The sequence below is a fragment of the Perissodus microlepis genome, chromosome 23 (assembly GCF_051167445.1).
Source record: "Perissodus microlepis isolate ML-2025 ecotype Zambia chromosome 23, ASM5116744v1, whole genome shotgun sequence".
In the NCBI taxonomy this organism is placed as follows: Eukaryota; Metazoa; Chordata; class Actinopteri; order Cichliformes; family Cichlidae; genus Perissodus; species Perissodus microlepis.
In genome coordinates this window covers 38275451-38291688 of record NC_140482.1, presented here as the reverse complement: position 1 = coordinate 38291688, position 16238 = coordinate 38275451, and the positions used below count along the sequence as shown (strand labels likewise).

The 16238-nt window shown below is 39.2% G+C and overlaps 1 protein-coding gene across 1 annotated transcript in view; it reads right to left on the bottom strand.

Annotated features, from left to right (window-relative positions):
* faf1 (Fas (TNFRSF6) associated factor 1) overlaps positions 1–15795 on the bottom strand; it is a 60916-nt gene extending 45121 nt beyond the window's left edge. Inside the window, exons 1-7 of the mRNA XM_084920524.1 lie at positions 15480–15795; positions 13085–13153; positions 11304–11350; positions 8192–8457; positions 7990–8081; positions 7611–7702; positions 497–602 (exon numbers count right to left, since the gene is read on the bottom strand). Of these exons, the coding sequence (XP_084776650.1) occupies positions 497–602; positions 7611–7702; positions 7990–8081; positions 8192–8457; positions 11304–11350; positions 13085–13153; positions 15480–15539 (732 nt within the window). The 5' untranslated portion in view covers positions 15540–15795. The remainder of the gene's footprint in view (positions 1–496; positions 603–7610; positions 7703–7989; positions 8082–8191; positions 8458–11303; positions 11351–13084; positions 13154–15479) is intronic.
* Positions 15796–16238: the final 443 nt, after the last annotated feature.

Genomic DNA, 16238 nt, shown 5'->3' with positions numbered 1-16238 from the left:
ACGGATAAAGACATGCACTGGACTCACACTGGGTCCTAGCTGCGTAACTATAAATATTTCATAGGCTGCAAAGGCTACTGTTTAGTTTCAGATGGAGTAAGCGAATGCACTGTCTTTTTCCACTGCACCCACATGCCTAGATCAAACAATGTTTAGTCATTTAAATGGCTTTCTAGACTGCTGACACTGCAGCGAGAGAGAAAGAGAAAGACGCAGAGCTGGGGGAGTCCAGAAAAAACGAGGGGGCTGTACCAGAGCGCAGCTGTGAGAGTAATTATGTGCTCTGAAATGTGATCATTTGTGATGAATAATGAATCGATGGCTGAGATAGACTAGCAATGTTTGGCAAATGGAATGAAAGTTGTATTATGAGAAGCCAGAATAAGGCACAATAATATTATGTGAGTGCATGATGTGAGTGCATTACAGAGACTTTGTGCGTATGTGTGCATAGAAAGTGACACTGTGATATCTAATGTGGTGTGTGTGTCCATACCTCCTGTATGGTTCTGGAGCCGGGAAAGTTGAGGTTGTAGTCCCTCTGAGCCTCACGGTGGCTAATGACCAGCAGGAAGTTTTGGTTTAATGAATCCTGAAGAGCACTAAACGAGAAGAGGGAACATTGGAAAGCGTAAGAAATAGGGATAAATGCTATAAAGGAAATGAAAACACAGATTGATGCAGAGAGTAAACACCTAAACGAGAATAGAATAATGACACAAGAGAAAGACGAGGGCAAAGACAAACATACATAATTGCTAACAGTGACTCGGGTTGAGTAAAGGGCAAGCTGAAACTTGTCAACTAGTGGTAGCCTGCTGGCCTGTGGGGAGGTGGGTGCTTCCTCAGGGGGTAAGTCGTTCGCTTTTCTGGTTATGTCTTAACAAGCCTGTCCAGAGCTATGTTCAGCACAGCAGGCTCCAACAGCTATGACCACCTGCACATTAACAGCGGGGAGTCGATCAGTCTGCCTTAACGCTAACAAAACAGGAGAAAAGGCCTACAGCACTTTCCGAACTAAAAAATAAATATAAATAAAAAGCAACATTTTGCTGTGGCATATCCTGAACTAGCTGAACACAGTCAAAAATCTGAAATAGCCTAAACCTAGTGAAGTTGCAGTTACAATAAATGTATCTAGAAAGCTGTTAATGTTGTTGTAGGCAGGTCATAAAGTATGTATTGACTGACTATGCTACAGTTATCTCCATTTGCAGTCCCTTCAGCGTGAAATGTTTTTCACCGACCTTAAAAGTGAAAAATAACAATAATACAAAGCTGAAACTGAATGTGAAAAAGTTTCAGAGTAATTCTGCAAATAAGTCCAGCAGACATTTACCAAGAAACTTTCATATTAATCTGTGAAAGCGGTATTTACAGACAACCGCTGCTCTAAGATGTTGCCTCTGGACCGACACCCGTAGCTCACTTACTAACTTACAGCAGTGTCAGAGAAGAAGAGGTGGGGGAATCAACTTTTGGAAGCTTAATTTACAATAAGCTGTGAGGTTAAGTAGCGTTTTGAGCAAACGCTGGGTCTGTGAGGCTGAATAGCAATGGGAGGCTTAAAGGCCGAAACAGGCACTTAATCAGGGCTCAGAACCCAAGAAGAGGAGGAAGAGTTGAGAGAAAGAGAGGGATGGGGGAATTAATATGTAGCGCACACATTAATTATGCAATCACACCCTTAATCTGCGCAGATCTGGACGAGCTTATGTTAACAGAAGCTCAAATTTACTGTAATGACAGCATATTTACATTGACTAAAACTACGAAATCAATATGTAAATGTAATGTTTGTTGTAGCTAACTGGAGAAGATTGGAAATGTGTGAAGTGGGAAGGATGGATGCATATGTAATAGGCCCGAGCAGACGGATGAGAGCGATGTGTGTGCGTGTGTGTGAGAGAGAGGAGAGATGGAAGGGGTAGGGACATATAAATAAGGATCTAGCTAATATCACGATTATGTTTGGACACAGTCCCGAGCTGCTGCTGGCAAGCGGCTAGACTCCTAAATAGGCAGAGATAGAGGGTAAACTGAGTGGAAGTGTTACTCTGTCCTTCCAAGCAAAGAAGGAACATCTTATCAGTCATTTATGGCAGGCCGATGAGCCATTTGGTGTGTGCGTGGGTGGAGGTTCTGTTTGAGATTTACTTTGAAAAATATATCACTCATCGTGCTCTATAGTACAAATATAGCTACTTAAAATATCAAATGCATTGAGACCGGAAACAAACTGCCATTCATGATGAGTCATCTCCTTGTCATTTCCCATCTGTCTAAAGAAGGCCTGCTGGTTCACATATAAACAGAACAACCATGTTTCAAATCTAACATCCCTTTGTCTGGACCGCTTTCACCACCTGTGTTTTCAAAGCGGCTGTCTTCTCGGGGAAGCAGGCCCTTCAAGCAGTGCAGGGTTGAAATGTGGATGTCGCAGTGTTTGCTTCTGCCTTCAGAGGTCCCTTTCTCACTCAACACACACACACACACTCGTTGACATCTAGGTCGGCCCGGAACATCTCCGGAGGCACTTGACATGGCATAAGGGTGCCGTGAGGAAAATGTCATTTAACTTTATGGACAGCAAAAATGGAGCGTTCTGCAGGGGGAGAAGAGCAGGCTAAACAGATTGGTTTCATTCTGAGGTAAGCCCGTCGCCTAAGCTGTGAGTCCCCGTGGCACAGAGCAGACTATAGACCTTATTAAACTAGCACTGCCAGACACAGAGACGCACACGCACGCACACATGCACACAATGTGACATGTGCCTACAAAACACCAATACCCATACACGCATACGCTGTCCCATAAACATTCACCAAAACTGCTCACTGGTATTTACAAACTACCATAACGCGTGTTTCAGCTGCTGCTTTAAATGCTTGAAAAAACACACCAACCAGCAGAATACATGCCAGCTCATCTTATGCCCCTAACAGGTACAAAGGAGGTTCTGAGGCGCACACGAGAGTCTGCTTACCTCCTCCATATTTTGCATCCACAACAAAGCAGAAAAATGTGAAACCATTCAGGTTCTGCTCTATTTTGATCTGCCATTGTTTCCAAAAGGTTATTAGTGTGCTACTTGCACAATCCTTCGCATCACTGCTTTAGCTGACCAGTTAGCTATCTCCCTGAAGTATCTGTGTATCTGAGACTGGACGGCTGACACGCGGAGGTGAAGCGTAAGCCGACAGGCAAAGCTCAATAAAACAAGAATACATAAAAAAACCTCATGAATCGCTTTTTTAATTTCAAACTTCTTTCCAGAGTTCAAATTAAAATAACCTTTCCTCGGCAAACAGTGCCTGCTCAGAGCTGGAGCAGAGAATAAACAATAAAGGAAACAGGCTCCATTGAAATATTCATCAGCCCTTCATCATTTATGCAAGAGATTAGCTCCTCCTTAACACCATCTTGTATTCACATGCGGTCATCAACATGGCCACAGAAAAACTTCAGACCATTACTAACTGCACATCACTTCACTAACTAAATAACTATCTAAATGAATTGGTGCTCAAAGGAATACCTCCCGAAGCCTCGAGATTTATTTCTAATCAAACAAGACAACCAAAAGGAGTTTGCTCAGCGGGATCATAATGACAGTGCAGCACTATTTAATCAGTCGGTTTTGGTGGAGGTCTGTGTACAGCATGAGCCAAGCTCGACAAAGTAATTGCTTTGGATATTACCATTTACGGGAGATTTGAATTTTTACTATGAGCACTGAGAAATTACATTTGGGTGGATAACTGTCTTTTCAGATTTAAAAAAAAAAATACAAACTAGCAAATATAGTTCGGGAGACAGTGAGAGGTTCATTACTCTCATTCAAAATGTGTGTTTCAAGCCATTTTATTTAGATGGTAGTGATTCCTTTTTGCTTTTTGTTTGGAAAAAATCATTAGCAGCTAGAAAAAAACTTTCACTAAGAGATGTTTTTTCCTGCTTTCATAACTATACTATTAAGTTAAGTTAAGGTTATTCATATATACTAGTCTTAAAATATTATCAAGCAACTTCACGTCTGCACGTTATACTCCTGTCATACCTGCTGTGTGTTATACAGGCTTCTCTGAAACCAACAAAAGCTAAAAATGAATATGTCTCAACAAGCAAAACAATCCTGGTAGAAAATGTGTCTGAAAAATGTACTTACACCGTTTTTTCCCCCCTTTTTGGCTTTGATACTGAATATCAATCATGCAAAATCACAATGTTGAATATATAAACATTTTCAGTGCACGCCATATTGCAGTCTGTAATATGGAACATAGCTACCAACGAAATTAAAAGAAGCTCAAACTTCGATAAGACAGTCTGTATGACCGCTATTTTCTTCCTAGATGTCAAAAAGATATTGCCCGAGTGCCACGAACCACCCATTTTTACACTTTGTGGTCATCCTATTACATGCACCATGTAACCTAAAGAAATCCCATAAATCTGCTCTGCCATAAAGCCGACTTTGGGATACCTAAAATGTTTCTGTTGACACCACTGCGATGGTTTTAAATAAGATGTTTTAGCACTGAGGTTTAGCTGCAGTTATCTTCTGGCTTGTATTATATTCAAAGGTTTTTCAAATATTCTCATAAATGACAAGAACCACTTGTCAGTGCATTATTAGAGCACAACACCACTTTCACTCTAAATATACATACACAACAACATTATACACTCCACAAAAGGTTAAACACAATAAAAATAGGTTTTATAGCAGAGCTCTTGTACCGAATTGTGGCAGACTACAAGTGCAACTAATAAAGAGGCAACTCCGTGTGTGGATTTTTGAAGCAAACACTGTTGCCGGATGCCTGTTTGAAAATGGCTTTAGTGTGTGCAACATCCATCCAAGTTGAGACAAACAAATAGATTACTTAGAGGGAAATGAGATACATAGTTTTTTTTAATGTTACTAATTAGATATTCTGCTATATTTGGATTAATTATGGTTAATTAGATAGTAATTACATGCTGGAAGGCTACATTTTATTAGAAACTTGTGGGACAGTAGGTAGAAAACAAATAAAAGTAGACCTTTGTCTTAATGTTAACCCGTAAAGTGCTGCACTCAGTTTTGCTTATTAGAAGTGAAACTGAAATCAGGGCCATGGTTAAAGCTTCTCAAAGGCAGGGATACAATATAATCAACAGTAAAAAATAATCATTAAGATATATATACACACTATAAGAATTACACATTTCCTTCCATAGTGAAGTTTCAGATTTTATAAAGTCACACACGTCGTTTTTCATGATTTTCTCATGAAAATTAACCTCTTTCTCATTTTCCCCTCATACATTGTAATACTCATTTGATTCATCCTTAATTCCTCTAATTATGTTGCATGAGTAAAATGAGAAGACTGCCACTTTCATCAGTAAGTCAAATATTATAAGATATTTAAAACACAAATAACACAAGAACTGGTCATTTATGGTCATTTGATACCAAATCAGTGCATTCATAAGACATGAATACTTTGAGATGGTATGACACTAATTCTTGCACTGAGATCTCTATGCTACAACAAATCTGCAGACACTTCACATGAACTGTGTGTACTGTGTGTATATGGTGTGACCACAGTTTATTTTTACTACAAGCCAACAGCCTGTTTGGTCTCGCTACAGGGGACTGCTCCCTTCACATTCTGTGATTTGTCACCTATCCGCTCCCAGTATGCCAACACGGTCACCATACGCACGCAGGCACACGTTAATAGACAATTGCATGTGCATATACACAAGAGCCCACCCACTCCTTTCAGCCCCAACTGTCCGCCGCTAAAATAGCTGACACAGAATAACGAGCTCCTGACACCCAAAATGATATCGATAACACTTGGAGGAAAGGCAACGGTGCTGCTAAAAAGACACAGCAGTCGGTGTACGAGTGAGAAGATGAGGAGAGGCAGGGAAGAGAGAGAGCAACGGAGGGTCATTAACTGCCAACACCGTATAACTACCACTTAGCCTAACAAGCATGGAAAGCAGCAAACTGCCAAATTACTTCTTCCACACATATTCTGCTGACATGTGGATGCTTTCTCAGGGGACAGCTACAGTACAATTTTTGTTTTTTTTTTAATTCACAGCTGAAAAAAGAAAAGATTAAAAAAAAATTGGGGGTCAAGGTATGACACGCCAATAAAAAACTAAACAAAACAAAAAAACCTAAACAAAAACCCTCTTGATCTTCTAACAAACTAATTAATGCTCATTGCAGATACATGCCCCGTACTAACCACAGAGCTTTTCTTTTTTGATAAAATAAAACATTTCAACAAACTTAAGATGATTCATAGAGACACGGGAAACTCGGCTCACAAAATGTTATACTTCAAAATGTCCCAGACTACGTCACAACTTATTAGGTTCCACAATTACATAATTATGCACTCAAGAAGACTTTACAGCTGCTTTTTTAATGCAATGTTAAATTGATAAATGCTGATAACGGTACTGGTGCTGGATCTGAAACTACACTGCTCAACCATTAATTTCAAAAATATTCTGAAGAACACATAAAACACTAACCACTGCTGGTAAATTTCCATTAAATCATTTCTTTCCCGTTTTGTTTTTAGCTCACAGACCATGTCCTCAGGGACATTAGCTTCAAAAAAGAAAACCATTCGGTTATTAATCACAGAAGTGGCACTGTACATCCTCAATCATTCTGCCTGGATGTGTCTTCAAATTACAGCGCACACAAAATTACACGGCGGGGACAATGACAGACAGCAAACACTCATACAAACAAAGAACTCAAATACTGCAACCATACAAATAGTGCAAGGTAATATTGTAAAGACATATTCCCACAAACAAAAAAATGTGTACCCTTCATATCTATCATTATCCGTCCAATCCCCTCAAAATAAAGAATAAAATGATCTTTGTCATCCTGTGATAACCAAGTAGAATAAAGCAGATATATTATTTCTTTGGATGATGTTTACCTGATACTGATGAAAGACCAATCACATGCTCAGCTGCCAACTATGATTGTATTACTGCTATGACTTTATCCTGAGCTGCCTGACAGTTCAGAGAAAAAGGTTGCTAATGCTGTTACGCATTCACTAAGACAAGCCGAGAAACCTCTGGATGAAGAACACCGACTTCACAGGCTTTCCCAGAAAATCTCTATTGTTACTGCGTGTTAATGTGTGATCTTTCAAGCAAGGTATAAATAATAGATATGAAGTGTGGCTGTCATATACACAACTTCTGAAGAGAAAGATGCAAAGGAAAACCTTTGGCAAGCAACAATATCATAGCGAAGATGACAAAGAAGGACGACAAAATTATTATTTGCATAACACACAAAGAGTGTGGCACCAGACGTTCCTCTCATCTTCTCAAAATGTCACAAAGGATGTGAAAAGCGAATGCGCACTGCCAGGTCAAATGTCTCCTAATAAAGCTATGAAAGCAGCGTTGGCTCCCTCTCCTCTTTATAAGTGGAGATATAGCACCACCTGGTGTTTGAACTGCACTCATGCCACTACCTATAATAATTTATAGTGTGTACGCAGCAGAATGACAAGAAAGGATTTATCCCCATAATAAGGATGGGAGTTAGAGAGTACCTGTTTTTGCTGGTGCTGGCAGTAGGGGCAATGTCGGGGGTCAGGACATACAGGCTGTTGTTCTTGGGCAGGTGTAAACTTCTCAGCACCATCTGAGTACACACACATAAACATACACAACTGTAAAAAGGTTCTGTGAATGAGTTATAGCTGTAGAGACAATATAAATTAGATCGGCTCCTAAATGCAACACCTGTCTGGTAATGTAAAACAATTAACAGAAGGAGCAGACTTGTGTTATATCACCTGTGCTTCTCATTTTTCTTAGTGTCTTAATGTGTTAATTCAATTCAATACAATTCAGCTTTATTTATACAGCACCAATTCACAACAGTAGTCACCTCAAGGTGCTTTATAAAAATTAAAGCTTTTAACTCACACTATCAGACACATCTCCGCTCTTCCACCCTTTCAACTGCATTTTGGACACTGGAACACCAAGCTCTGTTTCAAGGATCTGTTTGATTTCTCCTATGGATTGGATTAGACAAAGAAAGGAAAATTGACCTTTTGTTTGCAAAAGTCAGTGCGAAAGCGTTAAATATGGACACGGTACATCTGTGCGAGTTTGTGGTGCTCACCAACTGTGCTGCCCTCCTCAACCACCAGCTCTACAGAGCGTTGCCGGTACTCGACCCTGAAGTTGAGCATCCGGGACTGACGCTCTACGATGTGTCGGGAAGAAGGGTTGATTGGGCAAAAAGCTGAAGCTGAGGATGATGGAGGTGAAGAAGACGAAGATGAAGAAGAGGGGGGAGGAACTGCGCTTCCCGCTGCTGCGTCAGCTGCTTCTGAGAGGCTAGGAGGTCCGTACACTGTGGCCTGACTCGCCTCACTGGAAAAGTTACTACAGGAAGACGGTCAGAAAAGAAATTCAAAATAGAACTAAAATGACTTCCTTGTGGTTGTATGCTGCTTCAAATTATTCAAGTTATAGTGCAGCTCCATGTCTGTGTAAACTCATACAGCATATTTACTTTAAATGTTAGGCAGCAAAAGCAGGTATAACCAATTCAATAAAAGACATATATGGTCACAATCTCCCCTCGTGCCCCTCAGTTATGGTGCTGAATAATGACTGAAAAATTGCTTTTGGCAAACATTATGATGCTGCAATAAAGCTGACCTTTGACTGTTTGGATACTTAATGTCATCAGTTTATCCTATCAGAAATTTGTGTGAAACTTTCAGGCATAAGAGGCTTGCGTTATAGCCAAAAACTTGTTTTGTTATGTCATAAAGACCTTGACTTTTGGCCACCAAATATTGATCAGCTTATGCTACAAGTCCAAGTGAATGTTTGCTTCAATGCATCTATGTGACACAGACTGCTACCAGCACAAAGACGATAAATTTGGCAAGTGGTTTTCTCCCCTATCCTCTAAATATCTGTTTAACCTATTGTGTGTTTTATCTTTGTTGCCATTTCATACGACACAGTTGATAATGTCTTTTCTCATTTGACCAAGAACCAAATATGTCCCTTGTTTCTTGAAATGCAGGCAGCAAGCACCGCTGCTCATAATTAATCCACCAATAAATTAAAAATTAGCATTTTTTTTCCTAAAATCAGAATGTCATGTACTGAGTTACAAATACTGCGCACTCAAAGACAGCTCCTCACACGTGCGCTGATAAATTAATGACTTACATTGTTTGTGTTATTAATGAAATTGTATTTTATAGATATAAACTTGTAACTTAGATGAAAATAAGATAACATTTTACGTGTAATCGATGCAGGAAATCAACTAAAACAACGGGTTCACATAATGGCTCTTGATGTTTTATAGTGTATATGCAATCAACATCAATCTGTTGTGAAATATACCAACAAAGGAACAGAGATAACACATGTGCCATGAACTGCAGAAAAGTGGTGGGAAATCCAAGTCAGGACATAGTTGGAAGTTCTCCTTTCTCACCATTTCCAATACTGGAAATACTCGGTTTGACTTAGGCAATACCTGAGTAGAGCACGCAGCAAGGACACAGGACAACCACTCGTTAGCTTTGAATTTACTGAACTCATTAACAGTGCGACTGTCAAAGATCAGATATCACACCTAGACTTTGTACTGAAATGTTGGCAGATTAAATATCACATAATTGCCAATCCAACTGTGACAGGCACATTCATAAGGCAGTGACTAGAAAAGTTTAGGGCTGCAATGCATGTGTGAAAACTACAATAAAAAGCATATCATGTTAATAATTGAAGGTGCTAACTGTACATTTGCTCTAAAATCAGAGATGGTTTACATTTGAGACAGATGATGCAAAAAAAGAGATTTTACAACAAATATTAAAGAACAAATATGAGAGATCCTGCCAAGATCATCTTTTTTTAATGCTGAAAGTGTCCAGGGGAAATAAGGCTGATTTCAAGAGCTGTCAAAATGAATAGAAAAAAAGATCCCTATTGAAAAGGCAGTTAAAATATCTCTTGTAGTGTTCTGGGCGTACTTTTATCCTTTACTACAAGTAGATGGCATTCTTCTCCATCTAAACCAAACTACTGAGGCCTTCACCTATGACAGGACTCATGACTTCAACAGATGACGTAGCAGAGTCTCATGAGAAAATCATATTTAATGCTCTTAACAAGCTGCTTATGATTCTTAAATTGCTTAGTTATAAAGACACTATTAAAGAGAGAAACACTGTTTAGACAGCAGTGCTGGAGTACCCTCCAACTGGCCCCAGATCAGGTCACGTCATCAGAGTCTGTTTACAGGACAACTCTGGCCTACTCATACCAATGCCAGCCACTGAGTGAATGTGTTGGCTGCTGATCACACTGCCAGCCAGCCTCCGTTCGTGACAGTGTGTGCCTTCAAGAAAGACTGGCAATATCCTCATGGCGCAAGAGCTGAAAACAAACTACAGCACATGCATGTGCACACGTGCGCACAAGTGACTTGCAAAATAAAACGGTTAAGGGGAGGCCTCCAGTGGGAGGGTCTAGATTAACTAATTGCATTCATGGCCCAAGAGCTGACAATAGGTCACTCGTGCACATGCATGCATGTGTGCATGTTCACATACACACATGCATTGTGTGCATGTGTATGCATTAGCTCATGAGTAACAACTAACTGTTGAAGGAAAGTGAATGGCACAAACCCTCTTAAAAGAAACACGTTCTAATCAGAAACTGTGTTCAACTTGATTCTTAGCAGAAAGCTTCCTTGCAGGAAGTTTTTTTAATATCAATCCTCCATTAAAAAGCAGAATAGAAAAATCATAGCAGAAGCAATACCCTGCAGCTCAGTAGACTCTAGGTTATTATTTCCTGGATGTTGCTGCGTGTGACTGTTTTTATTGAGCTACACTTCTGTATCCACTATAACCGTGATAAAGTTCACAACGCCTTGTCAACACTGAGATGAGGACTTCATGTATCTGCAAATACATTCAGACTTTGGTTAAGATTTCCTTATTCATTTTCTGACTCGCGTAAGCAGGTGATGTACATCAGAGGCACATATTTCACTGAGAGTTTTTTGGGAATCAAACTCATTTATGTGTTTCCACATCTGCCTGTGATTACGTCTAACCTTTAACTTGGTCATTACGGTTTGACAAAAATACAAAAGTGTTCTGAACTTATGCAGCATTCCCTTGGAATTAAAAGGTGAGCTGGTACGTTTTCTCTTATTTAGAGCAGATTTTTGAGAATGTGGTTATTACCTTTGTAAGATCCCGTTTTCCTGTGGTATGACCCCATTGATGGCTGCCTGTAATAAATGCAGAAGTCAAAATTTCAGTTGTTGTCCTTTTGCCTTCAAACACCAAATAACACCATGACAAAATATGCAACCAACGTAAACTGAACTAATTTCAAAGAGGCTGGCAGATGCAGCATGGATCACCAAACAGGTTTTGACTGTAATTACTGTAATAAACTATTTTTGGCAAACAAACTTCATTTAGGCCTCTATGGTCTTAGGTGTATTTTCATATATATATATATATATATATATATATATATATATATATATATATATATATATATGAAAAATTAAATATCTTTCAATAACATTTACACATTTTATACTGACTGACTTGCAAACTCTGTCAGGCTGACAGGTAGAGTCCGACCTGTGCGTTCTGAAAGTTTACAAATTCTGTTACTTAAAAGAAGAAAAAACACTGAAGGAGGGTGAAAGATCAGAACAAAGGGAAATGAAAGGCCAAATATAGCCACTGTCTGCTTTGCAGTTTGCTTTTGTTTCAATCGACAATTGTTTGGATTCCTCTCGAACACTCACTATTCTACACTGCCAAACAGGCAAAGTAAAGCTGGTAAGCGCTGTTATAATCATATCCACTATTCATTGTTTGTATGAAAAGCAATACTAGAATTTTCTTGCAAAGAAAAGGTATAAGTGTGAAATAATGGCAAAAAAACCACCCAGCCCCATCATCAAACATGCTATAGTTGGCCTTCATTGTAGTATACAGTCATTATCTTTAGGTCTTATAACTGTCTTTGTCGTTTATCAAATGCCACACATTACTGGCTGGTGAACTGCCAGAAACTCGGTGGACAGTTATCACGAACAAACATAACCTCAGCACTTATGAACACGACTCTTTGTCTCTTGACTGAAGCTTCTACCGGCTTCGGTTTCAACTTAAAGTCACAACATTGTTTCTCTTTTCTGAGCTATTAATTTGTGTTTAAACAGTTTCTGTCACATTTTAAAATGTCACAGTGGGAAGAAGCTCAAATAAATAATAAAATGAATCACTGATAGTTAAGTGTCAGATCCTGGCATTGCAGGTAGCTTTAGGTGCGTTGATAAGTTAAAAACAAACAAACAAGACTTTTAAAACCAACAGTGCATTCTTACTCAATACAAACATGCTCAGGCTATAAAAAGTTTAGCAGCATTGTAATGATCCATTTATTTTATCTTTCCTAACACTAAAAACAGCTGCAAATGGGTCACCCTTCCTAAAAAATAAAAATCACGTTGGCTTTTATTACTGTAAATTTAAAAATAAAATAAAATAAACAGTAAGCACATAAGAGCAATGGCAATATTTCACACCACAAACTCCAACTTGCTGGCAGATGCAGTACTGAGGTATTGGGGTGAAACTCCACACTCACACTTAGCAAACACATTTGTTTTTACAAAAACTAACACCTACTGCAGAAGAACTGCGAGCCATCAGATTTACAGCCGCAGTGAGTCCAGCCCCCACTGTCTATCTCGCTGCCTGCTTTGAGCTCCTGCCAGCATCTATCTAAATATAGACTGACCTCTTCCAATATGCACTTCATGCTGAGAGGTGCATCATGAATTAATACAAACCTGACGGGATTACATGAGGAAATCATTTGCCCATTACACGGTGTGTGCTACTGGATGTTAACTGCCCTCTTGAACCTGCCCTGTAGACAGACTAAGTCCATGTGTCCAAGAGTAAAGCCCAATAGAGCCTGCAGATAATGAACTTACCACTAAATCCCAGTTATTAAGCTCTAACAGAGTGATTGCCTCTGCAATGTTGTCAATTCCAGTGCAAGCCTGTGAGGGGAAAGCAAAACAAAAAATGAATTCAGCAGATTAATGCATCGTATGAGATCAAATTCTAATTGTGAAAAGAACAATAACAGTTACAGTTTAACTACTACTCTATTACCCATAAAAGCAACGTGAAATGGTAACAGTCTTAAGAACGATTATGAACATTCAGTGATGTCTTGATCAAAACAAGGTTGCCAGTTTCTCAGAATCTCAGTAATACATATTCAGCATGACAACAAACATGGGCTTTAATGTCAGTACCATTGAAATAAATTAGTAGGTCTAGTTTAAATGTAAAACCTTAATAAATAAATAGAAACAGACCCAGATAGTAAAACAGTAAAACATGTACTGAGCATTTTGGTTCTGTTGTGTTCAACTGGTCTTTAAACCAGCATGACATTTCAACCTATTAGATGTGTGTAAGAAATGTCTATTTTCTTTATAATAGGAGCAGTTAATACTTAAAACAATATTTATGCCAACATTAAGGAACATTTTATGCCTATTTAAAACGACCCTCTATAGAATTCATAAAGTTTTTACTTGATGATGAAGCGCTCTTCAAGTATCTACAAAAAAGCAAAGTAACACTGGCATGTCCCTGCTGTCTGCTGATACCAGGAAAATTTGGTGTTAACAGCAAGAAATTAATTCAGAACAAAGTGCGATGCGGTGTTGAAACCAACAGCCCAGTACTACATATCAAGAATAAAATCCAAAGCAAACTAGTTGTGTGTGTATATAAAGTATATTAACATGCTGGCTAGACGTAACCTGGACTTTAGCCCAGCCTTTGATACCACTGATCTTGATTCACAAGTCAAAGCCCTGTCTTGGATTAGTTTACTTCATATGTTGCTGATAGAATGCTTTTGGTTTCAGTGGGCAAGATGTTTGCTCAGATCTGCTCTCATCATCCAGCTTCGTACAACGATCTGGTTTAAGTCCTCTGGTGCTTTCATTGTATAGTCTCCCTCTCTTTTAAACCTTGTGAACTGGATCTGGTTGAATAATTTTTTACAGTTAAATGCAGACAAAGACAGCACATCTAGTTATCGCTCCTCTGAGCATTACTGCCAAATCAGACAGGAACTGGGGTCCCTTTTATCCAATCTAAAACCTGACATGCTAAATCATCATTTTGTCTGTTTTTCAGTCTTTGACATTTAATGCTCACATTAAGTCTCTGATATGCTGGTGTTTTGTTTTGTTTTCCATTTGAGAAATATTACTAAACTCTAAAAGTCAATTGGTGATGCTTGTTTAAGACTTTGCCTCCTCTTGCTTGGATTGCTTTTATTCTCATTCTTTTAAGTTCTTACATTTCACCCCACTTTTAAGGGTTTTGCATTGCCTTCCTATCAGGTTTAGATTTCGGTTTCAAATCTTGGTTCTGACTTTTATGGCCCACCGCACCCCTCAGGTCCTCAGATTGGAGCCTTCTTTTGATTCTGCGTACCCATTTGAAAACAAAAGGGAATTCTGCCTCCAAACCTTAGCTCCAAAATATGGAAGAGGTTACCACTGTTTAGAAAAAACAACTAAACTGTTCAGATAAGTATTTAAGTAGTGGTTGTGATTTTGTGTTGTTTTTCTTGGTTAATGTGTGTCAACTTTGTGAATAGTGTGGGCTAGTTTTTATCCATTCACCTTTTTAAAGCACTTTTTGACAGTCCTTTGTCTCGAAAAGCGCTATAAAAATAAAATTCACTTACTTCCCTAACATTATACTAAAGTAAACTTGCAAACAAAACTACAGTAACAAGCTCTTCACCGGGGAGCATACGTACAGTTAGCTAAACACACAGAAGATGACGATTATATGCTGTTCTAGTAAAGACCGTCAGATAAACATGATCATAAATTACTGCCAGTTTGCAAAGGTTTATCGCCATTATCGCAATGTTCACGGCAAACTGGGCTTAACATTTAGAGTCTTTATGGATGACACAGTTTCTGATAAGGATTTGAAACGCTGGCAAAACAATGTGTAAACAAGCTGACAGCAGCGGTTAGCCCCGAAAATTCCCTCTCAGTAGTAGTTGGATCGTTATTCTTCAATTATGTAAACGATTCAAAAGATTAGATGACTGTTGTCATCTGTCTGGGTCATCTTTTCTGTTATGTAGTTATTGGTCACACAGATAACAGGCTTCTTCATAATCAGGTAGCAAGTTGTCAGTGTGTTAGCACAGCGTGCTAACCACAGAAACACCAGCTCAGGTCTGCTGTTTACCACGCCAGTCCGAGGCGTTTCAACAACAACGGGCACATTATTGCCCACCTCGTACAATATGAGGGGCTAAGAAAAAATGACACTCACCTGAAAATCGGCCAGAATCATTTCTCTATCCATGTTGCTATCGCCGCTTTCGGAGGCCATGGCAATGACTGGCTAAAAGCAGTTCTTGTTCCACTGGCTCTCGCTGCTTTCTGTACTCACACAGGGACGCTGAGTGCTGGTAAAACTGTTTGCTTAGGCGTGGCGGCGAGTGAACGAGCTGTCAAATTGGGAAATGCTGAACTTTCTTTGATTTTTAACTGCTTCAAATAGACAAAATGCTGTAAAGTAACGTTACAGTGTTCAGTTATCTCATATCACTATTGTCAGCTTTACGGCTGACGTAAACCGGAGATTTTGTCGCAGATTGTCGTAAAAAACCCCAAACGCGATAAAGGGAGGTTAACTTTCATGTAGCTGCATAAAATCAGCGCTTCTCTCCTTAATAACTGTACCACTATAAATATGTTTACTATGCACATATCTACAGACTGGAATCATACATATTTAATATTCTATTAGCCAGGGCTTCCACATGCCTAAGCTTTAGGAGTAACACGACATCAGAAATTATATGACTTTGTCCAAGTGTTATTACAGAGTTGTAAGGTCATTTAGATTTTATAGACCAGTCTTGTAAATGTGACATAGGTGAAGAGTTCACACAGCCAGCCCATGCAGTAACAGGCTCCTCCTCCAGGTCAGCAACTCCGCCTGCTGTCTGGTTCATGATATGCTTTTTGAAACAGATTAAACCAAACCACCGATGTGAGGCTCTTTCATGAGCAAACCTTCTCCCTT